Source organism: Pseudochaenichthys georgianus, chromosome 9 (genome assembly GCF_902827115.2).
Source record: "Pseudochaenichthys georgianus chromosome 9, fPseGeo1.2, whole genome shotgun sequence".
Taxonomy (NCBI): domain Eukaryota; kingdom Metazoa; phylum Chordata; class Actinopteri; order Perciformes; family Channichthyidae; genus Pseudochaenichthys; species Pseudochaenichthys georgianus.
The window spans coordinates 6,447,266-6,474,198 of NC_047511.1; the positions used below are offsets into that span (position 1 = coordinate 6,447,266).

Consider the following 26,933-nt stretch of genomic DNA (forward strand, 5'->3'; position numbering starts at 1 on the left):
TTTATGTCTGTATAGGCCGTTGCTGTGAGTGTGGACGGTCGGAGCATATATAACGTTAGTTTAGCCGATCTCCATTTATAAAACACGCATTTTAAAAGGTTTTTCGCCTGCCGTCTGTCTGCAGACTTGTCAAAGCATTAATTCATGGTTTTTACTAACCAGTATCAGTATGTTGTTACTTCGGCATCATTTTGAAACGTGTATTACAATTAAATCACGGTCAAATATGTTCATCTTGTTGTAGTTGTAGCCCCCTTGCCAGCGATTCTCTCTCTAGTTTAGCATACTCAGCCCGACTCAGCCTGGTTGTTCCTGGCCCTAGAACCACGATTTAGTCGGGCCAGAAAAAGGTGAAAAAGTAGCCCCGGGCCAAAACTAGGCCAAGTGGAAACGCAACCAAAAACGGGCCCTGCACGGCTCGGCACGCTTAAAGCGAGCTACCCGCTGCGGAAACGCGCCATAAGTTTCAATTTATCCATGGTTAGCTAACTGAGGCTGAGATGATGTGCAAGGAGAGTCTCCACGCTGCAGATGGATGTGAAGCATATTCTAGTTGTCGTTTATATAGGCCTAATATTAACACACAGTCACCTCAAACTCAAACAGTGGGTGGAGAAAACAACAAACCCAGAGTCCTAACAGCATCGGCAACCCAGTCTCACAGCATTTTGTGTTATAGTCACGACATTTAATCTATTTATTCGTGTTCACCAGTACGATTTCCCCCTTTTTTTCGTGTCACACAGAACGATTTTAAAAGCAATGTATTTTCATTTCATTTCAAACCTTTATTTAACCAGATTGGTCCCATTGAGATCATAGATCTCTTTTTCAAGGGAGACCTGACATTTTTTTTGACCTGTATTTCTATTGGTAGTATGTTTCGTGCCTGCAGCACGTCTTTGTGTCCGGTCGGGTCTTGGAAGACCGGAAGCTGTGGGGTTCATAAAAACATGTTCTTACTCAATATCAAGCCGCGATTATTGCTTTTGATTTAAAATCGTATAATTTCTGACTTTTTCTGTCGTCTGTGAGGGAAAAAAATGGGGCTCAGAGCCTCAGAATACTGAAATCTGTATGTTTTAAATCTTTTTTTCCTTCTAATTTGTTATTCTTTTCTAAATAACACACTTGTTTTTTTAAAAATAAAAGTCCTTGTTTTTATTTATTTGTTTAATTCCATAATCTCAGGCTTTTTTGGCGTCCGTCAGGAACTGAATTTCAAAACAAAGTCACCGGAAACAGATACACACCCACTGAACTGATTGCCCAAGATCCTCAGCTATGGTTTAAGCTCGGGGATTGGATTGTTTAGCCGCAATGCACGTTGGGATATGGTGTTTATGCGATATGAAATCCGAAAAACATTTAAAAATAAAATACTTTATTCCGAGGGTGCTTGCTTTTCTCTTTGCAGGTCATCACATAAGGGCATTGTAATACACGGTTTGGCTGCATTAAATATTACACATCTGCCGTAGTTCTCTATTTATAGAGCCCTGCTGAGAAGACTTCTAGACAAACAGGAGAACTGCCGCCAAAACTGAATATGTGAAGTGGATCATAATTATATCAGCAATTAAACAACATCTTACATTTCTCTTCACACAATACGTCTCCTTGCAGTATCAACACTAATTCGGCTGACTTTTATATTTGATCCAATTGGTAGATAGGCTGTATTTACACCATAACGGTGCACAGCTGATAGAAAAGGACTTGTCGTTTTTAAAGATATTACTGATTTCTTTGAATATAAGAATGTAAATACTGAGTTGAGAGAATAGTCAGGGGATTTGGGTGATGGGAGACACATCTATGGAATTTTTAATTTTGAAGCTGTTGTTGGCCTGTGGAGAAATGTACTCATAAGAAATGACTCTGGAAAAGCTACAGATAGAGCCATAACAAATGAATGCAACTAATTATTTAATGTGTAATGTTGTTTTTATAGGCAGTAATTTAAGCTTTGTTAGTTCCAGGTTTAATATGTGCAATAAGTTCATTTCAATACGTTTTGCAATAAACATTGAACCAGTCCGGCCCTCCACTAGTACCCATTTTAAAATGTTGGCCCACTGTGTATTTGTGTTTGATACCACTGCTCTATAGCATATTTTACTACTGCTCCTCAATCTCCAGTCCAGTAGGTGGCGGTAATGCAAACTGCTAATAAACCTCAAGAAGAAGAAGAAAAAGGCGAAGAAGAAGAAAAAGGAGAAGGAGAAAAGGAGAAGTAGTTCTGCTTTCTGTCTGCCAAACATGGAAGTCTTTCAGACGTGGTTCTGCATTGTGTTGGATAAAAAGAACCACTCTAAATTTATATGCTACACACACAGGAAAAACGGAATATCGAATATTTGGTGAGTCACAGTTTGTGTTGAAAAAAGAACATTTCTAAGACTCAGAGAAGGCTAAAAGCTCCATTGAAGTAACTTGGAACAGATTAGTATGGCTGTTCTTATGAGCGAAATGTCAGAACATATAGCAGATGTTGTGAGCCTCTTAGACCGTAATACTTCAGAGATTTCATCTGTCAGCTTCGTCCTGCAGTCTGATGGACTGACACTGTTTCTCTGACCCCTTTGTGACCTCCTGCAGTCTGACAGATGCCACTGATGTGTGGAGCACAGAGGTCACCGAGGACACCTTCAAGCAGTCTGTAGGGGGGAGTGGGGTAGGATGAGCCCATCTTTACTTATGTTGTCCTCTAGGCAAAGAAAAATTAGATAGAAGTCAAATAACAACAACAACAACCTTTACTTCAGGATGTCTTCTGTCCATCAAAATGTAGCCATCTAAAACTGAACAATTCACTTTTCTTTTGTTTAAACCTGAAAAATACAATAACCTTTCTCTGCCTAGCTGCTTTGGTGTCTGCACTGTAGTCAACATTATACATCATGTTTGGAGGAGATTTGATGCATGAAAGAGCCAGATCTGAATCAGAATGAACTAAACGGCCCTAAACAGAATCCTTGTAAAGGTGGCTGGTAGGTAAACACATGGACCAGTCTGTTGTACATGTGTTTACTGATTTATTTCTAGTCATTGATAGTTATTCAGGTTATCAAATGTAACTCTCATCTGTCGGTCACTTTAGCCAGATTGTCAAAGAACTCCTCTACTGTAGTTTTATTGAAGACTGTAGCCGTTCCTAAAGAAGTAGCTTCAGCATCAGTGGCTCTCTCTCCTTCTCATTACATTACATTGCATTTAGCTGATGCTTTTATCCAAAGGGACTTACAATAAGTGCGTTCGACCAACAAAATACAAACTTGAAGAAAACAGAATCATATAAGTACATCAGGCTTCATAGAGCCAAAACATTTCAAGTGCTACTCAACTGGCTTTAGGTAAGCCAGTCCTTTATTAGTATACAAGTGCTTTGTTAATAGTTCTATCGCTCGAAGTGGAGTCGAAAGAGATGAGTTTTCAGTCTTTCTCCTCCACTTTTTTACAATGTTTAAAACATGAAAAACAAATCAGTTGTGTAATACTACAGACATATGAAATACAATGTTACACTACTTAAGAGACCTAACTTAACTTCAGAGCCTCATGGGGGGTTAAGTTGAACCACTGGCTCATACACCTGTCTGTTTAGGGGCAGAGGATTGCCTTGAAGTCGACAGTGGATTATATTCTGAACCTCAGGTGAGATTATAGTCTTTAAAACCACTTTGTCTGATATGAATCATTATTAATAATAATATCATAATCATAATATCACACGTTATTCAGGCTTTATATGCTTCTGTCTTTCCCCTAGGTCAGCCTGTGGTCAGGGGGGGGTGTCTGTTGTGCTCCATGACTCGTGTGCAGAGGTGTGTGTGAGCTCGGCTGCAGGGGACCTGAGTGTGACCCTGCCCAGGCTGGAGGCCCCCCGGGCCCTGAGGAAGTGAAGGAGCTGCTGTTCAGGATGGCTGAAAGTAAATGTATGTATTGCAGTGACGTCACATTCAGTGCAGGGTTTGCGCTTATTCAATAATAACTTTATTTATCCCCAGTTTAAACTCTACGCTGTCATCTTGTCCACCGCTCCCTCAGGTGGACCCCCCTCTGTCGGTCCAGTCAAACCTGACCAGTATCGGCCTGCAGGTATGTTTCTAAAGAGATCTACAGTTACCAAATTACAAGTTTATTTTCCACTTTTTTTTGTGAGGGGGGCGGGGGGGGGTTCTGCAAGTATAGCAAAGGGCAGAAAACACGAGTGCATGACAGCTCTCATGACATTGAGTTGGACAATTATTTCATCACAGACATTGTGCAAGAAAAAAAATCTTAAAAATAGAATGAAATACAAATAAAATTAAATACTTTAAAATTAAACTTTGAAAGTCAAAATATACATTTTCACAGTAGAGAAGACATTTATCTCGAGGAGTATCTAAGAATACACACTATAAAATATAAATAAGAAATTATATAAATACTCTCTAATATACCAATCTACTAAAGGGACAGACATATATATATATAAACATAGTGTACTGTACATCTTTTTATTTAAAGTTGACTATTTTCTGTGAGTTAGTATTCTATTTTGGTATTTTGCCTAATTATTCTATAAAGTTTGGAAACCCTGAGGGGCAAGGTGAATAATAAAGTCTATTAAAACAAATCAGGGCTGTGGTGGTGTGATGGTGGGCTGTGATGGTGGGCTGTGACGGTGGGCTGTGATGGTGGGCTGTGACAGTGGGCTGTGATGGTGGGCTGTGATGGTGGGCTGTGACGGTGGGCTGTGACGGTGGGCTGTGATGCTGTGATGGTGGGCTGTGACGGTGGGCTGTGATGCTGTGATGGTGGGCTGTGACGGTGTGATGGTGGGCTGTGATGCGGGGCTGTGAAGGTGATGGTGGGCTGTGACTAGTGCTGGGGGGAAACGATTACTTCGAAAACGATTAATCGGGCGAATATTTGATCGATTAGTCGACTAATCTAACGATTATTTTTCTGTTGTTCAATTCATAAAAATTTGTTTTCACGATACTGTGTCTCAGGGGATCTTAATATTTAACAAACTATTAATGTGTTATACCAGATTAACGGAAATAATCTCAGCTAACTGACGATACAAACCATGTTTACCAAAACAAAACACAAGTCTCATAAGAAGCATCTAAATGACCCATGAGCGAAAAATGCTAACGGACATTGGCACAGAACTCAAGATAAAAGTACCCTTATTACTTATCGTAGCTGCACATACAAGATATCCGATTAAAGCTGAGACTCCACAGATTATGTAGGTATATAGTATCATCACTGAGTGATCCGGACTCGCGACAGGGGAAGCAAATACAGTCATCACAACACGTACCTTTACAGAGCTTCTAGGGAGATCGTCTCACCACCGTAGCTGTCAATCTGATCAAAAGACGTGTTCAATGGCATTAAAATGAGAAACAACGCGACTGAATCGGTTAATCCATAGGTTTTTAACGTCTATGTATAACAAAATGATTGAATTTATAATCCATAATTCCATTTTTATGTAAAAATCGGAGAGCAAATGCTAGCTGCTAATGGTAGCCACCACAGCTAGCTGCCGCTTTAAATGTTCCAACATAGCCGTTGTGCTTGTGTGATATGCCAACTCCATTTGGCAAAGACTGCAAATGACAATATCTTTGCGTTTTGGACTAACTTTAAAATATTCCCATGCTTTTGAAGACCTAGGGCGAGATGTTTTCGTTTGAGTGCTTTGTGCGCAATCCTGTGAGGAGGAGGTGGTAGCCGTTTCAGTCTCCATTGTGTTTGAAGTGCGATTGCGAACTGCTTGTTGCTTTGGGTGACCCACGTGTGTGTAGCGACGTGTCGACGCGGAAATATGTCGTCGACGATATTTTGAAGTCGACGCGTCGCTACAGCACTAGCTGTGACGGTATGATGGTGGGCTGTGATGCAGGGCTGTGACGGTGTGATGGTGTGATGCAGGGCTGTGATGGTGGCTGTGACGGTGATGGTGGGCTGTGACGGTGTGATGGTGGGCTGTGATGCGGGGCTGTGATGGTGGCTGTGACGGTGATGGTGGGCTGCAGCGTTTCCGCCAGGGGGGCGTCTTGCCGTCATTTAACGCCCTTATTCAGCTCGGGATGCCCTGAACTCCAGCCGAGGGCATCCAACAATATTAATAATTCGAGAGAAGATCGAGAGTTTTTATCGCTTGAAATGACGAAAAGGAAAAAGGACAAGGACATCCCTCTGGAGGGGCAAAGGAGTCTGGTGGGATTCTTTTCGGAGTATTGAAGATCGTTTCCCCGACATCGAAGGTCCCTGCTACAGGACAACACGGAACGTTCGCGATTTGGAAGCAATGAGCGGGGGGTTTTAGTGGAGCGCGCGCGTGAACTGCGAGCGCCGGAGCCACGCAGCGGCGATATTGAGGCTCCGCGGTAAACTGTGGTAACATGAAGAGCCGTTTGGGAGCCGAAACAGCCGCTGCTTCGGGGTGGACGCCCTCTCAGCCCTGGTCTGGCGGAAACACTGGTGGGCTGTGACGGTGTGATGGTGGGCTTTGATGGTGGGCTGTCATGCTGTGATGGTGGGCTGTGACGGTGTGATGGTGGGCTGTGACGGTGTGATGGTGGGCTGTCATGCTGTGATGGTGGGCTATGACGCTGTGATGGTGGGCTGTGACGGTGTGATGGTGGGCTGTGACGGTGTGATGGTGGGCTTTGATGCGGGGCTGTGATGGTGGGCTGTGACGGTGTGATGGTGGGCTGTGACGGTGTGATGGGGGGCTGTGACAGTGGGCTGTGATGCTGTGATGGTGGGCTGTGATGCTGGGCTGTGATGGGGGGCTGTGACGGTGTGATGGGGGGCTGTGACGGTGTGATGGTGGGCTGTGATGGTATGATGGTGGGCTGTGACGGTGGGCTGTGATGGTGGGCTGTGACGGTGGGCTGTGACGGTGGGCTGTGATGCGGGGCTGTGATGCGGGGCTGTGATGCTGGGCTGTGATGCTGGGCTGTGATGGGGGGCTGTGATGGGGGGCTGTGATCTGTGATGGTGGGCTTCTCCACAGAGGGCCAGCAGAGTGCAGCTCCAGCAGTGACGATGAAGAAACGACTTCCAGGAACTTCTCTTATCAACCCAGGAACTAAAAGGTACAACGAGTCGTCCCTAACTCTCTGACAGTACTCGCATATATTATCTGCAAACGTAAAGCAGTGCTGCTCATCCTGCAGGAAGCGCCCGGCGACCGGCGTGGCCTTCGACGAGGAGGGGGAGGAGAAGGAATAGGAGGAGGAGGAAGAGGAGGACTGATCCTTCAGCGGCCCGCTTTCTTCTCAATGTTTTTAATGGCAGATGATATCAAATGAAACGACTACAATTTGAAATGGTCATTTATTAAATAAATAAATCATTGTGAAACTTCTTTTTTTATAGACTGTGGTTTACACTCTGGAAATCGGTTTTCATTGTTATGTCTAGTTAAACATAATAAAATAAATCAATTTTTTCGGTAAAACAAAACTAATGAAAAATATAGAGCACATGGCGAACTTTGAATAGAAACATATTTTATTTGAGTATTTGCACACTTTCTGAATACATATCTAAGACACATGCACATCTGTTACTTGTTTGTTTGCTATGCTTGACATAATTCATCCAGTATTCTGTGTTTGCTGAAAATGGCCATGGCTTTTCTCATTAGAATGATCTGATAATCCATGTCTACTCATTTCATTTAAAAAGACTGGAAGGCTTGATCTGCTGCTCACACTGCTGAGGTCAGGCAGAAGCACAGTATTTTTATGAGCACTCACTGTTTCACTGCAAAATACGAGTTGAGAAACAGCTGTTTAACCATACATGAGCTTAAATGTCAGATTTGTCGAAATGAGATTCACACAATAAACAGTTATAAATAATAAATTTTACATATAGTTAGAGAGGGTTAAAATCTCTGTTCTCACTGTCCACTTTCCTCTTCTTGGAGAGCGCCATGTGTAATTATTTGTCTCGCCCTACCGCTAACACGCCTGTTCACTCTCCTCTCCGCTTCTCTCTGCCGCGCTCTCGTCTCTTCTTCTGTGTTTCTCTCCCTGTATCGCTCACTCGTCTCTTTCGCCCCGTGTCGGCGGCGGTTAAAATAGAATCGTCCCGTCAAAATTGAAATCACCTATTAATGTATTGATTATAGGTCCGGGTCCGTATAGGTCGGCGTCTGGGTCCGGACCGCGGTCCGCCTGTTGCCGACCCCTTGTTAGTGGGAATGCTGACACAGCATTTCCACTATCTGTTATGCTACGCACGAAATTCTTTATTATTTTGCGCCACTTCTCCTCCCACATTGAACTTTAAAATGTTACACATCTTTCTGACATTATTCGTGTAACACAACTTTTAAATCTGAATCTTACTTTTAGAGATATTAAACATTGTTCAGACCTTGGTAAAGAGGCCTTCTTCTTCTTGATGTCACAGCTAGAGTGGAGGACAGATTTAATGTTGCCTTCATATTTTCTTTTAAACCTGCCATAATTCCCAAACCCTACATTCCTGAGACATAATTTCTCATGAGAAACGTAGGAAAACATCTCGAAGCTTGAAAGATACAAAAATAATTAAGCAAAAATAATTAAACAAAATGCCTCTTGAGGGCATGAAGTGACACAAACTTTCAACATGCCTCCATTAAAACCCATTGTAAATTCAGCCTCACCTTTCCCCACCACAGCAGCCGCACACCTTTAGTTAATCTGCCAAAAAGCCACATTATTAATCTGGAAGTACACAAAAAGTACACTTCATATGCTCAAGTTCCTTGACATGCTTCACGCTTTGAGATTTCACAGATATCTGTTATGGTTCTTCAACAAAACGTTCACATGATGTAACAGGTTTATCTCTCATTCAGAACAATGAAAATGCTCTCCTCTCACTAATCACCATGGAAACCTTTGATCTCTGGACACGTCGTTAGCTCAAATATAAACACCTGTGTCATGGAACACGATGATGTCATAACTCCAATTGACATAATTAGAGCAGCAGACTAATGATGTGGTCACTGGAGTTTAACAGACTGTCTCAGCCTATTCTTTTCCGTCTGATGGAGACTTCATACTGACTTCAACATGTTCCACATATTTTAGACATTATTGGTGACGTATGCTTTTAGTTTAGTTTTCAATTCAAATATTCTGCTGCTTTTTCATGCATTTAGACTTATATTTTCTTGTTCTTATTTCACATTCAAGTCCCCTCTATTCATGAACCCTTTAAAGTACTCAGCCACAACACATATATACCACGTGCGACTGTTGCTATGTCAGTTAATCTTTCAAATACAAGGTTGCTTGTTTGATTCAAGCTCTTGTAGTCAATATGTCAAGGTATTTATCCCTAACATTTTATCAGCTAACTAATGACACACACTCAGAGGATCTTTATAAAAGTTTTAAGTATTACACATCTTTAAAAATGACTGTTATGAATCACTTTTAAAACCAGCGATTCACTACAGTGTCAGCTTTTCTAAAATAGAAACTACAATATTCATATCTTTCTAAATGATTCTACTTTTCAATGACCTACAAATAATCCTAATAAGAATCCCATTTTCTATCTTCCAACTGTTCATATGTTTTGGTCAATTAACAAACCTGTTACAAATGTGTTGTTCAACAAATTTGAGCCTTTGCCACATTTATTTGAATTATTTATATAATTCCCACATAATGGGGAAGCTTCCCACTCTATGTTATGTAAATACAAGTCTTTGACAAGAAAATATGTGAATTTCTAAATATTTAATGTCAATCCCTGGTTTTGGTTCTGGTATGTTCACTGTACTGTAGGTTATTTAGTGGGAATGCTGACACAGCATTCCCACTGTTATGCTACGCACGAAATTCTTTATTATTCCGCCGGGTTATTTTGGCCCTCTTCTTCTCCCGCATTGAACATCGCTGAAACTCTGTTCAAACATCAAAACGTTCAGCTCGGTCGGGAATCGATGGCTATTACTTTTCTTATTCATAACTTTCATAATTCCGGAGATACATCCCATAATATCACATTTTTAACATGGAAGTCAATGGAGAAACTCTTCAGACTTGAACAATCTTCATGCAACTGCTAACTGCTCCTTCATACTTTCACTCGGAAACCTCATTCCAACTTTAAAACGGTTGGCACTCTCAACTCTTTCCAGGACATGCCGGGGCCCTGCCTGCCTATAGCTTTGCCGATATCTGTGTTGATAGGTAATAGATTAAGAGCGGTGAATCATTTTAGAAACAGGAAGTGCTCAAACGTTTGTGTGAGTTTATCTAATTTAGCAATGATTCCATGTCAGCCACAGCTTGTTACAAAAAACATGACTGATAGTGTGTTTAACGAACTTAAACTAGCTTTATTAAATGTCAGGTCTTTGGCAGGAAAAACATTTTTAATCAATGATTTTATCACTGAGCACAATCTCAATTTTATGTTTTTAACAGAAACTTGGATTGAACAAAATAACAGTGCAGCTGTTCTTATCGAATCAACCCCTCCCAACTTTAGTTTTATGAGTCAGGAAAGAATGCATAAGAAAGGGGGTGGAGTTGCTATTCTGTTCAATGATTCCCTTCAATGCAGGAAGACATCGTATGGAAACTTTGCTTCTTTTGAATATGTGGCCCTTCAGCTGAAATGCTCCTCTCGAGCTCTGTTCCTAAATATCTATAGACCACCCAAATACTGTGCAAGCTTTTTTGATGACTTTACTGAACTGCTGTCTATAGTGTGTATTGACTTTCACCGTCTAGTCATTGTTGGTGATTTTAACATCCATGTTGACAACCCCCAGGACAGAGGGGCTAAAGAACTGTTTTGTGTTCTTGATAGCTATGGACTGACTCAGCATGTGACGGAGCCCACGCACAATAAGGGGCACACTCTGGACTTAATGATCTCAAAGGGTCTGAATATCTCTAAGGTTGTGGTGACTGATGTTGCACTCTCTGATCATTCCTGTGTTCTCTTTGAGAGCTCTATTTCTGTTCACAAAAATGTTCAAAAAGAGGTAACCACAAAGCGATATTTAACTGAAAATACTAGGGAAATGTTTACTCAGAATTTTTCTTCCACACTTGCCCCTGCTAACATCTCAGTAGATGAGCTAGTCGATCATTTTAATTCAAAAATTAAAAACTAAGGTAAAGGAAGTGTCTGGCAAGAAAATATCTCCATGGAGAAAGGCCATGACCGTGAGAGCAGAAAAAAGAGAATGTCGAAAAGCAGGTGGCGAAAAACAAATCTCCAGGTTCACTTTGAAATCTATAAAGAGAGACTTGGCCTTTATAATTTGGAATTGAAAAACGCAGGACAATTGTTCTTCTCTGACATCATTACAAAAAACAAAAACAACGCACGTGCCTTGTTTTGCTACCGTCGACAGACTAACTAACCCCCAGTGTCAGTAGCCTCTGAATTTCTATCCACCAGGGCGTGCAATGATTTTGCCTCCTTTGTCAAATCTTTGCCACAAATCTACGTAACAATTTCACCAGGAGACTATGCTCCAATTCAAACACTGAGTAAGTGCATTGAACAAATCAATGACTGGATGTGTCAGAACGTTCTCCAATTAAACAAAGATAAAACTGAGGTAATGGTCTTTGGAGCCAAGGCAGAACGTATAAAAGTTAGCGCTGAGCTTCAGTCTGCAATGTTCAAAACAACAGATAGAGCCAGAAATCTAGGTGTAGTCATGGACTCTGACCTGAGTTTCAACAGTCACATTAAAACAGTTACTAAATCAGCCTACTATCACCTAAAGAACATATCTAGGATTAAAAGACTAATGTCACAGCAGGATTTGGAAAAACTTGTCCATGCTTTTATCTTCAGTAGACTCGACTACTGCAATAGGCGCATTCACACTGCGGTACTTTTCCCACAAAGGTTCATGCGAACTTAGTTCATGATCGCGTTCACACCAAAAAGAGCCGGTACTAAAATGAGTTCATGCGAACCTTTTACCCCCTCAAAAGTCCCTGCTAGAGAGCAGGGACTTTTGAGCGGCTCCTTTGTGAGAAAAGAGCTATATTTCTGATTGGCTGGGCGGATTGCAAACCACGCCCCGTAAAACTCCCAAAAAGTTTTGTGAAGCCGCCATTTTATTATCCTCGCATTAGCATTATTAGCATTAGCATAGCGCAGAAATGCAGAGAGACTAACTTATGGCAACACAAAATAAAACATGGGAGCGGTGGAGATGAGGAGGTGTCGGCGTTCTGGCGATTTACTCGGAAGGCTTCAGTAGAAGCTGCTGGGAGTCCCAGCAGCTTCTACTGAAGCCTTCCCCAACTCCGGGGACTTTGGGCAGCAGTATACGCCGTGAAGTGGTTTGCGGCCTGCCAGTAAGCCCAAAGCAGAAGAAGAAGAAGTGACGTCAGCGGCTTCATTTGCCTAATCCACCCCCAGGGACTTTTTCTGGTGTGAACGCGATCTGTACTTAGTTCATGATAACTAAAGAGTTTGCATGAACTAAGTTCGCATGAACCTTTGTGGGAAAAGTACCGCAGTGTGAATGCGCCTAATGGTGTCTTCACAGGTCTCACTAAAAAATCTATTAGGAAGCTGCAGCTGATTCAGAACGCTGCTGCTCGAGTCCTCACTAACACTAAGAAAGTGGATCACATCACTCCTGTTCTGAAGTCTTTACACTGGCTTCCTGTGTGTCAAAGAATACATTTCTAAATACTGCTGCTGGTTTATAAAGCACTGAATGGTTTAGGCCCAAATTACATTTCTGACCTCCTGCTATATTATGAACCATCCAGATCTCTCAGGTCTTCAGGGACTGGTCAGCTTTCTGTCCCCAGAGTCAGAACTAAACATGGAGAAGCAGCGTTCAGTTATTATGCTCCAAATATCTGGAACAAACTCCCAGAAACCTGCAGGTCCGCTGCAACTCTGACTACTTTTAAATCCAGGCTGAAGACTTTTCATTTTGTCGCTGCTTTTAATTGAACTATTCATATCTTAGACTGCACTGTAACTTTTATCCATGTATTTTTTCTCTTAATGTTTTACATTTAAACGTAATTAATTTCTCCATGACATTTATGAGAGGGACTGCTCGAAAGTAGGACATTTGGGATATCCATCGTAGCCAGGGTTTACGATCAGTTTTTAGGTGAGGAGTTGTACTGAGGAACAAGTATCACAGCACCTACGGGTGAAAAATAGTGTTTTGGTAACACGGGGTGTTCAGGTAACACTTAAAGACTTTGTTATGGAACGCAAAGCAGAGTAGGAGGCTAGTACACCCTCCTGAGGTTCCGATTGTGTCTAAATTAACAATTGGGACGGAAATGTTCGGATTTCCAAAGGGAGGTTCTGTGAATAAATTAAAAATCAAGAACCGAAATAATTGAACTATTCATATCTTAGACTGCACTGTAACTTTTAATGTTTATTTTATTAGCTTTTCTTTTTAATGAATGATTTTAAATGTCTTTCATTTTTTTTGTTTTCCTTTTAAATGTTTCTTTTATTATCTTTTACTGTTTTTAAATGCCTTTGTCTGAATGTCTTTCATTTTTGTAAAGCACCTTGAATTGCCTGGTGCTGAAAGGTGCTATATAAATAAACTTGCCTTGCCTTGCCTTAAAATGTTACACATATTTCTGACATTATTCGTGTAAAACAACTTTTAAATCTGATTCTTACTTTTAGAGATATTAAACATTGTTCAAACCTTGTTAAAGAGGCCTTCTTCAGATTTGAGAGTGCGTTATGTCACAGCTAGAGTGGAGGACAGATTTCATTTTGGAAAAAAAAACATGGAAACCTTTGATCTCTGGACACCTCGTTAGCTCAAATATAAACACCTGTATCATGGAACACGATGATGTCATAACTCCAACTGACATGCTCAGAGCAGCAGACTTCAGATAATGGTTAACGGTCCAGCCCTCAACAGCTCTACGTCAATTATGGGGTGTCATCATATGCTGTTTCCATGGAAACGCATCCCTCGCCATAAAACACGATGTCGCTGTAACTCCAATGGACACGGTCCAATCGTCCCCCAATCTTCACTTGTATATCACCAGTCCATGCCTCAACAGCTCTACGCCAAATCTGATATCTCACCATAGGCTTTTGCCATGGAAACACATCCCTCGCCATAAAAACGATGTCGCTGTAGCTCCAATGGACATGGTCCAGTCGTCCCACAAACTTCACCTGTATATCACCTCTCCATGCCTCAACAGCTCTACGTCAAATCTGACATCTCACCATATATATGCCGTTTCCATGGAAATGCATCCCTCACCATAAAACACAATGTTGTCGTAACGCCTATGAAAAGGGTCAAAACAGCACCACACTTCAGATAATGGTTAACGGTACAGCCCTCAACAGCTCTACGTCAATTATGGGGTTTCATCATATGCCGTTTCCATGGAATTCCCTCGCCATAAAAGACGATGTCGCTATAACTCCGATGAAAATCTTCAAAAAGTGCTCAAACTTCACGTGTGCTAACAGTCCAGCCGTGAAGACATCTACGGGACAGTTTTGAGATTTCTTCAAATGCCGTTGCCATGGCAACACAATGCTCGCCATGAAACACGGTTCTCATAACTTCAGTGAAAATGCTCCAAAACTTCACAGGTTTGGTAACGATTAGGGATGCACGATATTGGTTTTTTGAAACCGATACCGATAACTTCCTGCTTCTCAAGACCGATAACAAAAAAAAATGTACGCCACTAATTATTTTAACGCGATTAACGCATGTGTATTTTTTTCCTTGGCCGCCCCGTAGTTTCAGAGCGCATCGAGTTTAAAATACCATCTTCAAGCTGATGCTGACAGCCCCGCTCCTGCCGCCCGCTTGTGGCAGACCACACTTCCACGCTCACCGGCACTACCGGGAGGGTGTGTGTATGTGTGGCCCGAGCGAGCGAGAGAGAGACCTTACGTGCATTGTTGTTGTTAGCATCTGGTGCTAGCTAGCTGCGCTAACGGATATAAGGAGCTGTTTAAATGAAAACAGAGGAGCGACATTTCGCCACAACTGCGCCGAGCACTTGACTTTATGCAGGAAGCCAGACAGTGGGACATTGTACGAAAAGTCAGCACGGATAGTGCGCAACATGATTGCAGCGTCCAGGCAGCTCCGGTTCGAGCATATGCCTTGAGTTGCACATAGCTCCAACGATCCAACACACACACCCACCATAGCAGTTTAGCGTCAGCTTTTCAGCATAAAGCATTCCCACTAGCAATTTCTTCAGGAATTGCATTCTCTAGTTTAAAATGATGTACTGTTTTGGTTTTTAAAAAACTAAAGAGAAGAAATGACAGTCACACTTGCATCCCTTTGACAGCACTGCAAAAACAAAAATCAAGCAAAAGGCTGCCGTCTATTTTTGATTGTTTTATTATTATGGGATTAGGATAAATTAAATAAACTTTAACCTAAATAAAAGAAGATCAAATCTGATGGAAATATTTAAAATAGGCTCTTTTTTAGCCCTACCTCAAAGCAGCATGAGCTGAATAAAAAGGTAGTAATGTTGTCCCAAAGTTTAATAAACAGTAAAACATTGCAAAATGTCAGAGAAATAAATAAAGCTAACAGCAGCTACACGTTAGGGTAGCATTTTATAAATCCCACCGTACTGTAGGCCAGAGTCCTGCATCGGGTCGGGTACCCGCGGGTACCCGACGGGTGACCTGCGAAAACAGTGATTCGCGGGTGGTATTTTTTCAACAACAAAAAATGCGGGTTCGGGTCCGGGTAAAACAAAGAAGATGCGGGTCGGATCGCGGGTGTTGCATAATAAATATATAAAAATGATAATTTAATGTAATGTTTATACGGCGCATAACCTCTGACCACTCTCCCCCGCGCACAATCATAACATCTGCACCGGCGCCAATCTGCTACTGAGCGCGCCACATTCAAAATGACTGAGCCGGTAAAGGCGAAGCTCTCCAGTGGAGAATACAGTATTGCCGAAAACTCTTCATCAAGAGCCAAATCCATTGTCTGGGAGACTTTTGGACTCATCCTAGATGGAGAACATAACCAGGTCGCTGGGTTCGCTGCTTGCAAGAAGTGCAAAAAAGTGTTGGCCTATGATAGCCGCAAGCTAGGTACTTCATCATTGAAAAAACATATGGAGTCGAGCTGCGCTGCCAATGCCACAGGTACAAGACCAATCACTCAATACTTCACCAATAACCGTGATCTTAAAGCACCCAAAAGGGAAGACAAGGAGACTGTGTCCAAATTAGCAGTACAATTTGTCTGCAGTGATGTTAGATCATTCGAAACGGTGTGTGGCGATGGTTTCACTGGATTAGCACAGGGATTGATTGACATTGGTGCGCGGGCTGGCCGTGTCGATGCAATGCAGCTGTTACCAGATCCGACAACAATATCTCGCAGAGTGACAAAATATGCAGAAGACATACGCCAAAGCATAATTCCTGAGCTGAGAGAACAGATGAGTGAGTACAATGGAGCAGTCACTTTAGACATGTGGACCGATGATTATCGGAAAATAAGCTACCTTTGTCACACGATACATTACATCAATAGCAAGTGGGAGCTAGTCGAAAGGGTGCTTTCTACGTCGGAATGGGATAGTACCTTGCGTAAAACGTCTGATAATATCAAACCAGCAATAATCCAAGCCCTGCGGAGATACAGCATTGAGGATTTCTTCACCAAACTGGTGTATGTGACAGACAGGGGTTCAAACATAGTGGCAGCCCTTCGCTCCGTCACAAGACTGAGCTGTGCTGCACACATCCTTAACACCGTGCTGTACACTACGATCGGGAAACCAAGCCAAGAAGATGCGTTCGGAGAGGAAGTGACTACGCTTGTCACAGGGGCAAAGTCACTCGTAACTTACTTTAAGCAAACGAGTCTCCAGAATCGTCTTAAAAAGACGTTAAAAGCATCAGTGGAAACGCGCTGGAACTCAGTCCACACAATGCTCGAGTCGATCAGCTGTCAATATGAGGACGTTCGTGCACTGCTGTTGGAAAGGGGAGAAGAGGGTCGTCTGAACGACTTGAGCGAAGACACTTTGAAGGCAATGGTGATGTTTCTTCAGAGATTCAAGGAGGCTACTAAGGCACTGGAGGCATCCAAAACTCCAACCCTTCACCTCACCGCTGTGTGGCTCGATCGTCTCAAACGCCACCTGCAACCATCCTCCACTGACAACCTGACATTCTCCTCTCTAAAGGCAAAATGTCTCATAATTCTGGTTGAAAAGTACGAGATACACCTCTTGCACAAACTGGCCATGTTTTTGCACCCAAAGCTGAAAAGTCTGAAGCTGCTTGTGGAGGAACATTCAATGGAAACAGTGCACAACGAAGTGCGGCGTCTTGTGAACGGTAAGGCCGAAGGAAAATACAAGTGATCTCATAGTTTATTTCATACTGTATTACAATTAAATTGAGGTAGAATTGGGAAAAAAGTTACTATCCTAACGTTACAGTATAGCCCACTGTTACTGTATTGTATATGCTTATTGGCCTGCTTGTCTGTTTTCATCATTTCAAATATGAAATGTAAAATATTAGGAAATCTATATGTAAAGTTTATAAAATTGCATATGCTTAATCTTGTACCCTCTATTCGCACCTCTAGACATAAAAGAGAGGCGTGCATCGCCCACACAACGTGTTGCCACTGTCAGTTCAGCACCGCGGCCACCGCCCGAGAAGAGAGCTAGACAATCGGAGGGATTATCCGACGTCGAGGATTCCTCTTCCAGCGATGAGTGCACTGAGGATGAAGTGAGCGCATACATCGACTTCAAGTCACCGAGGGAGGAGAATTTCGATGTTCTCAGCTGGTGGAAGGAGCATGCAACCAGGTTTCCGAATGTGGCACACATTGCTCGTTCGATTCTTTCCATTCCAGCTTCAAGCGCCGCGAGTGAGCGCGATTTTTCCACGGCTGGATTTGTGGTCTCAGAAAGAAGAAGCCAATTGAAACCAGTGACAGTTGATGAAATTCTTTTTCTGCATAGCAATCTAAAGAAACACTGAATTGTGAGATGAACATGGCGTTAAAAAAAAGTGTGTTATACGGAATATATGTTGTTTTATATGTACGTTTTATATGTTGTATATGTACGTATATATTTCGTATATTATATAATCCGTATAACCTTTTACAGACTGTGTAAAAGGTTATACGTCTGTTAAAAAATGTCTGTTGTTTTGGCATTAGCCAGCTTGACTGTTCTAAACAGTTTAAAAGTGTCAGACTGCCGCGGCCGCCTTGTTGCAATTGCACTGGTTTCAGTTGGCTTCAATTTGTTTTGTATCGTCAGCCATAATGACTGTAACATTATGAAATGAAATAAATGCACGTGATTGTTGCATAACAATATGATAACGTTCCGTTTTTAATAAGTCACGTTTTTTGGGAGGGGCGGAGGACCATCTAATTAATGTGTCCACATGAATAATTAAATGGAATGAACGGCATAATTTAGGCATTGTATCTCCTGGATTAGGCTACCTTCGTTTTAAAATATACTATCCAAATTTCACATATGAAATGGACAACAATTATCACTTTAAACGTTGTAGGTTAGGCTACTTGATTATTATTATTATGTAATTATTAACATCCCACGCTTTTTGAGCGAAATACGCAACTGCGTGTATTCATAATTACATGATTCTCTGCATCATAAATTAGCAGCTCGAATACATCGTCCAGCTGAACATTTATGTGAAACGCAACAAATGAATAGTTTATTTTCAGTAGTCTAAGTGTTACTGGACAGCTCCTCAAAGTCCTACAGCTTGTATTTAAAGAGCCTGTGACACGGTTTTCCCCCATCATCCAAACCCATCAATTTGAGTACATATTGTCCCCTTGAAAACCGTTACTGAACTGATTTTGGATATTTGTACTTTGATAACCATTAATCTGCCTTCAATGTTGACAATTTTCTGGATCTTCTCGCGGATTCTTCAAGTCCCGCCAAATGATGGGGGACGTCATTGCGGGCACAGCGCTCCAGCTGCACCGTCCAGGATCCCAGCATCTGCATGTAAACCTTTATATATATATATACAGTCAGATGTAAACGCACGACGGCGCACACAGCAGCAAGCTCAGACAGCGATGACAGGTTAATGTTGAACGTGTCTGAGAGCTCATATGAGGCTGAAGGATCGGTTTATGTTGTATCTGTTAGAAGTTTAGGAATGAGGTGCGTCAATATGGGCGATCATATGGTCATGTAGCCAGTGGTGGAATGGGACTAAAAATCATCCCGGGACTCTCGACCGGCCCACTTCAGTACCGCTAGTAAATTGTCAACGGGGGGAGTGGGGGATGTCAGGGGGGTGCTGTAGATAGTAAATGTAAATATTTGTGTCACTGCATCCTGGTAAAATACAAATATAATGTATAATGTCTGTGTCTTTGACATTAGCGCTGCGAGCCACCTGTGCCCTGTGCTACGAAGCCAGTTCAACAGACCCTGGATATGTTTAACAAACAAACTAACAACAACAAACTAACAAACGAGATATCGCTAAGCGGTCCTACGACGCTGGTTATCAACTCGGTAAATCAAGCCAGGGTTTCTCTCTCCAGCTGAGAGCGCGTTCACGTCTAAGACACGAGTGGATCTGACTTTAATTACATTTGTCTCGAGTGTTTCGTCAACATAATGTGTTAAATAATACTTCTGCATCCAGTCTGTGACACTGTGAGTGTTGCACGGCCAGATGAGGCTGGAGAAGCTGACTCAGATAAGGAAATATATGATATATTGTGATATTATATGATCGATGATCTGATTGATGATGTAATATGAATGATAAGTGCGACATGTCGGCGTCTTCTCTGCATACGGCAGTTTAAACTGTATTTTCTTTATCCTGTAATATGACTTGAGAGATTTAAACTCCGCACACTGAGTTGATCTCTTTTCTATAGACGCCGGAGGCGGGCAGCGTCAGGTAAAATAAGTTATTTAGCCTTCTCAAACCTGAGCCTCACGCGCCGCCTATGGGGATGTGCTAGTTACTTATCCGACCGGCCCACTTCGGTACCGGCCCATCGGGATTCGTCCCGATGGCCAGTCCGCCACTGCACCCAGCCTACGTAAATTGTCAACGGGGGGGAGCCTCGCTGCGGGGAAACGGTGGACCTAGTGTCCCGATCGGAGTGGGAATAATAATAATAATCCGTGCATTTTATCCATTAATTTCCCCAACATTGTGGTAAAAAAAAACACACGTTTAATCCATGTTGTTGGTGTACTACAACTACAAAAAGCATCGGTTTGTTTTCTCATCAGGAAATGCAGACCGGCTCAAACAAACGATTTTTAATCATCATCCTCACTCATCATTTAATGTATCATATGTTCGCCGAATTGACATGAAAGCACTAATAAATGTAGTTTCATCCACTTGAGTTTACAACCACAAAAATAATCGATTTGTTTTTATATCACATCCGACGGGAGGAAATTCAGCAGCTCTCACTCCCGATTTTTAATCCTAATGTAATCATCATCTTCACCACGATCATTTATGTTTATGTCGCCGAATTGACATGAAAGCACTGACAAATATGAATATACTGTAGTCAACTTCATTACAACGTTATTAACGTGCCTAATCTCAGTAATTCACAATTTCTACGCATGACAACACACTTTGTCCGTGTTTGGCTCTCGAAGCGTTCCCGCATTGACGTCACTTCCGGCTTCCCCCAAAACTTCAAAATGAGTCAAGGAATTTCCCCGCGATGTTCGAAATTATTGATATTTAACGGAACGGTATCGCTTTTTCTTTTTTAAACTGACGGTTCGAGATTACTAGTAGCCCAATATTTCATTGCACAACAGTTGTTGGGATGCTGTCACAGGCTCTTTAAGGCAGCGCAGCGCTCTCGGGAGCTCCATTTCCCTTTAATCGTGCTCATGTGAATTCTGTAAATTATTTCACTGCTCATATATATAGGCCTATATATATATGCGGGTTCGGGTCGGGTTGCGGATCTTGTGCCGACGGGTCGGGTCGGGTTGCGGAAATAATTGGCAATATGTGCGGGTAGCGGGGCGGGTTTGGTATTGCACGTCGCGGGTGCGGGGCGGGAGCGGGTCTTGAAAATCAGACCCGTGCAGGACTCTGCTGTAGGCTATACCGGTCTAAATGTTTTCACTTTAGTCTATGTATGTAATATAAAGTATAATTTATCTATAACAGAGCCAAGATCTCTGTATGACTTTAGTAAACTTCTGAATTGAATTAAGAATAAGTGCAGTACGTCCAGCTAGCTAGTTAGCGTCACATATTTAACCTTATTATTTAAAGAAAATGTACGTTTTAATGCCCCTTGGGTTTGACGTGTGGGACGTTAGTTAATTTAAAGTAAGTTAAAACCCAATACTCACATTTATTAGTGATTCCTCCGCTTGCCGCTGCTTTTAAATCCACTCTGCTGGGAAAACCGGAAGCCATTTCATTTGAAAAAAACTCAGGCCCATTCCCAAACCGCCCCCTACACCCTACACCTCCGTTTGCGCGTTCACGCGGAGGCTCCGCCATATTGAGGGCTGTTCCAAAGCAACGAGTGTGGAGCGGTGTGGAGGGGGAGTGGGCTATCAATCCCTCAAACAGCGAGTCTGCAGCGGTGCTGACTTGAGATAGGTCTCTACCTGGCCGGAGTCACGCTATGTGTGTCCGTCAGGAAACACGCTGTGTACAAGTAGTTCCAGCAAACATCCACTGATAAACTGCGATGTTAACAACCTCATGATGACCTCATGTTTTTAACTTAGGATCAAACCTGTGTTTAGTCTAGAAAAAGGTAAATGTGTGCATTTTATTATAAAGTTGTATATATTTACAGACCGTTGCAAAAACTAAGAAGCTTATAAACATCAGGTTTAAAACTAAAAGAGCTTTGAAACACAATGAAAGATATTTGGAGTTTTATTTGAGTTATTCATTTAAACTTTTTGTCTAAGAGATGCTGATTTGAAACCGTTGTTAGATACAGTTACGGCATTTCCTGTTTCTGCCGGAGAGAGGGGAGGCCGTCCCAAAGCTTGCTGCTGTATTTACCATAGATATATATAAACACTAGATGGCTCACACGCGCTGCTGGCCAATGGAGACCGACGTTGCCACTTGGCCGCCATCTTGCTACAGGCAGTGCTCTCATTCATAACATTATGGTTTACTATTTAAATAACCATAGCTTGCTCAATTTTCAACCGATTTTCAAACGGTTTGGTTTTTTATAAACATCAAAGATGTAGTTATGATACTGCATACTTATAATCATGGACATGAAAATAACATTAATCAGATAAAGCAATAGCTATACACACACACACAAGGTATTTATATTAAATATTTGCCGGTGTATATATTTCCATTTATTTTATTATATTGTCAATATTTAAAATAAATTATAAATAAATTATAAAATTAAAATACATTTATATTTTATATATAAAAATCGGTCTCATGTTACCACTCTGTAAACCAAGAGTTGTTAATTGAGCAATGCCTTAGCTTGAAGAACAGGGACACAACTAATGACAATAGCATATGTTGGTATATTATTTAGATATTCACACCTTTATCAGAAGAACCAAACCAACATAAAATGTGCTCACAGACAGGCCAGTTCTGTCTAATTTATCACACATTTTTGACATGAGATCTTCATATCATCCTAGTTTTGTATTTAGTTTCTAGATTTGTAAACAAATCGAGAACCTTTGAAATATGTTATTGAAAAAAGACCAAGAATAATATAAACTGTACCATATGTCCTTCTGTAGTCCATTTGTGGTTTGTCTTGACTCACCCCGGCTGATATATCACAAAATCCACTGTTTAAATTGTTCCCTATATTGCCCCTATGCCCCTGTAAGGTGTCCTTGGGTGTTATGAAAGGCGGCCCCCCAACATAAATGTATTATTATTATTATTAAGAAGAACAACTTGGTGTGGTGTGGAGGGGATGTAGGAAGCAGGAGCAGGTGGGGAGAGATGGGGCTTCAAGGTTCAAGGTTATTTGTTTTAAATGTGTCTTGCACACAATAAAATAAAATACAGTATACCACAAAACCAATAAGACACACAGTGACACATGGCACACTAACAATCAATCATCGTCCAGCCTCAGCTTTGGTATTCTTTCACAACCATGTTATGGGTTTATTAGACTGAGCAAACATAAACATATGTGGTGATCCCACGGGTTCTTGTTTGCAGACAGCGGCGATTGGAGCATCCGTAGGCTGCACAAAAGTCCGGTGTTCCGGTTTAACTGGTTCCCCGATCAACTGGTTGACAGATGTGGGGGCGTGGCCTTCGACTGAAATACACATTTCGATCGCTTCTTCTGTCGTCTACATAAATCTTTTGGTATATTTGGCTGGATAGGAACACTTTGATGCACATTCAGTACCAGTGTGTGAGGTTGTGGTTACGATGGCGATATCCGGACGCGAACAGCGAGGACTATAAAAAGAAAAACGAGTTGACATGGGCATGTCTGTTCAAAACATTGCGAGCTCCAATAAATCATTTAAACCAGCTATTGTTGGCAGACTTATTACTGAATATCGTTCTTAATGTGATACCAAGTCCATCTGAGACCTGTGTACACCTTCAGACAGCCTCCAAGTGAAGCACACGTTGTTTACCCTGAGAGGGTCACAGTTTACCTGAGAGGGTCACAGTTTAACACAGCTGAAGACTTCTCCACGCTGCTTTCAAACTCTGAGTAAACAACGTACGCTTCACTGGGAGGCTGTCTGCAGGTGTACACAGGTCTCAGATGGACTTGGTATCACATTAGGAACGATATTCAGTGATAATTCGGGCAACAATATCTGGTTTTAAGGATTTATTCGAGCGGATCACAGCTTAACACAGCTGAAGACTTCTCCACGCTGCTTTCAAACTGTGAGTAAACAACGTGTGCTTCACTTGGAGGCTGTCTGAAGCTGTACACAGGTCTCAGATGGACTTGGTATCACATTAAGAACGATATTCAGTAATAAGTCTGCCAACAATAGCTGGTTTAAATGATTTATTGGAGCTCGCAATGTTTTGAACAGACATGCCCATGTCAACTCGTTTTTCTTTTTGTAGTCCTCGCTGTTCGCGTCCGGATATCGCCATCGTAACCACAACCTCACACACTGGTACTGAATGTGCATCAAAGTGTTCCTATCCAGCCAAATATACCAAAAGATTTATGTAAACGACAGAAGAAGCGATCGAAATGTGTATTTCAGTCGAAGGCCACGCCTCCACATCTGTCAACCAGTTGATCGGGGAACCAGTTAAACCGGAACACCGGCATAGTCAGGTACTTCTGTAAACACAAAGCCAGCAAATTCCTGTATCATAATGCAAGATGTTTTTAACAAGCCAAACCACTTGGAAGAAATCATGTGTAACTTAAGTTATGTTGAAAAGAAAGAGCAGTTCTGCCTCTCCCACTGGTGGAAAGTTGCTGGGTGAACTTTGTAATACTAGGTCTCACTCACAGCCTCTTGTTATTAGCCAGCTAATAAATACCACATACACAAAGAAAAGCTGCAATTTCAACATGTCCAAGCATCCTGTATCATAGCCATGCTAATAATGTTTATAATAAACCAAACCGTTTGTAAATCAGTCAAGATTTCAGCGAGTTAAGAGTATTTTTGTGCAGATCACTCACCTTACAACAGCTACCATAACGCGAATCAGAGTAACTGTTGACTGTAGCAAGATGGCGGCCAGTCAGCTACGCTGGAAAATCTCCCATGAGCCATCTAGTGTTTATATATATCTATGGTATTTACTCCCTCCATCTGACAGGGGGGAGCCTCGTTGAGCTGCGAGTGTGGCTACAGACGGAGTTCACTCCATCACGGAGGGGTAGGGTCGAGGGAGTGGTTTGGGATTGGGCCTCACTCTTCCCTGCGCGCATTGCACCCTGGGATATAGTATCCTTCGCGGTCTACCATATCCTGCATTAACTTTTTTAATTGTAATTTTCAGGCAAGGTTAAGCATAAATCTAGTAAAAAAAAAAACCTGCAAGTTGCTCTTTAACATTCTAAGTAAATAAAAAAAAATTACAACAGTGAGTTTCCCTGTTTAATGTCAACTCCTTCAAGTAGGAAAACAGCTCATCAGTGCCATAATAATCATCAACAATATGACTGCATTAGCTGTGAAATACATTTAGAAAAACAGATATGTTCGAAAAGAATGTTAACAACTTAATAACCACAAAATCATAAGACCAGTTCAAAGCCACATGCCAACATATGTCAGAGAAACATCCATAAAAATAAATATATATATTTAGCACATTTGAGCTCCCCGAATTCCAAAGAGAACTACAAATAGTTTGAAAATCATAACAATAAATAAATGTGCTTTACCCAACTAAAACACTAGATTATTGGATCTGAGTTTCCTTCAGTATCACAGTGATGTCAGTGCAGTTATTGTCAGGTAATAGAAGCAGAGTGATTTACACTGCATGTTCAAATGGTTAGATTGCTGAGAACCTTTACTGGAGATTGAATTCTTCTTCTTTTCATATATTTTTATTATTTTACACTGTGTCCGGTATGTAGAGGATCTTCTTGGCAGAGTCAACAACATAATGATATGCTAAAAGCACAAAAGAGAGCATTCAGCAGAACGAGATGATGTACAAAGTGAGAGCAGGTAACATGCCGCTACATTCCCTCATGTCCGACATCCAGGTCAAAGAAAAGGCAACAGCTCTTTCTAAGGTGCATTTCAATAAATCATAGGTTATCTCTCACACACACACACACACACACACACACACACACACACACACACACACACACACACACACACACACACACACACACACACACACACACACACACACACACACACACACACACACACACACACACACACACACACACACACACACACACACACACACACACACACAGTCCATAGCCCATAGCTCCAAAATAAATCATTCTTCTTGCCACATCAAAAATAGACTGTATCACATGTCCAATGGGGAGGGACTTCATCACAGCATGCTCTCCTTCAGTCTGGTCCAGTCTGGTTGAGTCCGGTTCAGTCTGGTTCAGTCCGGTTCAGTCTGTTTCAATCCGGTTGAGTCCGGTCCAGTCTGGTTCAGTCTGGTTGAGTCCGGTTCAGTCTGGTTCAGTCCGGTTCAGTCTGGTTCAGTCTGGTTCAGTGTGGTTCAGTCCGGTTCAGTCTGTTTCAATCTGGTTGAGTCCGGTCCAGTCTGGTTGAGTCCGGTTCAGTCTGGTTCAGTCCGGTTCAGTCTGGTTCAGTAAGGGCCTGCTCTGGTTACATGAGGCCCTGTTAGTAGAATGCGCGTTCCACCAGCTTAAAGTAACCTGTGCTGTCAAACACTTTAACATATCTCCAACCACTGAAAATGTATCTTGCCTACTGTATTCATCACTCATTTAGTGAGATACATTCTTAAACATTTTTTTAAAAGGGAAACATTCCAGGACCAAGTTTTCAGTCTGAATGCTGCTGCTGTCTCCAGCTGCCAAACCACATGAGTCCCTCACAGAATACAACATTTGAGGCTGAAATACTGAACTACTGGTCCTATGTTTCACGATGCAGAGTTTTGGTCCTCTTCAGGGTTAAGATCAGCAGCTCCGAAGACCCCCTACTGCTCTCTGCCCTTCAGGGGCTCTTTCAACAGAGAGTGTCCGTGTTGAAGGACAGCTGCACCTGCCAAACACACATCCATATGTAGGTAAATCTGGGCAGGAGCAAACAATAATAACATCACGCAAACAGAATGCAACATGTTCAAGGCCACTACAATGACTGACACTTGGATACAATTAGGAGACTAGACAGACCAAGGGTTCATTCTGACAGTTGCAGAGGACAGAA

The 26,933-nt window shown here is 41.9% G+C and overlaps 2 protein-coding genes across 3 annotated transcripts in view; one reads left to right on the plus strand and one right to left on the minus strand.

Annotated features, from left to right (window-relative positions):
• Window positions 1-2,199: 2,199 nt before the first annotated feature.
• paxx (PAXX non-homologous end joining factor) lies at window positions 2,200-7,390 on the plus strand. The gene is given in 8 exon segments (XM_034091388.2): window positions 2,200-2,363; window positions 2,602-2,677; window positions 3,608-3,657; window positions 3,773-3,891; window positions 3,894-3,938; window positions 4,051-4,101; window positions 7,031-7,112; window positions 7,194-7,390. Coding segments are annotated over 8 exon segments (579 nt in total). The 5' UTR covers window positions 2,200-2,262; the 3' UTR covers window positions 7,249-7,390.
• An 18,555-nt stretch (window positions 7,391-25,945) lies between these two features.
• Window positions 25,946-26,933, minus strand: part of abca2 (ATP-binding cassette, sub-family A (ABC1), member 2) — a 150,443-nt gene continuing 149,455 nt past the window's right edge. For both annotated transcript variants that reach the window (XM_034091098.1, XM_034091097.1), the window contains exon 50: window positions 25,946-26,765. In XM_034091098.1, the coding sequence (XP_033946989.1) occupies window positions 26,730-26,765 (36 nt within the window). In that variant the 3' untranslated portion in view covers window positions 25,946-26,729. The remainder of the gene's footprint in view (window positions 26,766-26,933) is intronic.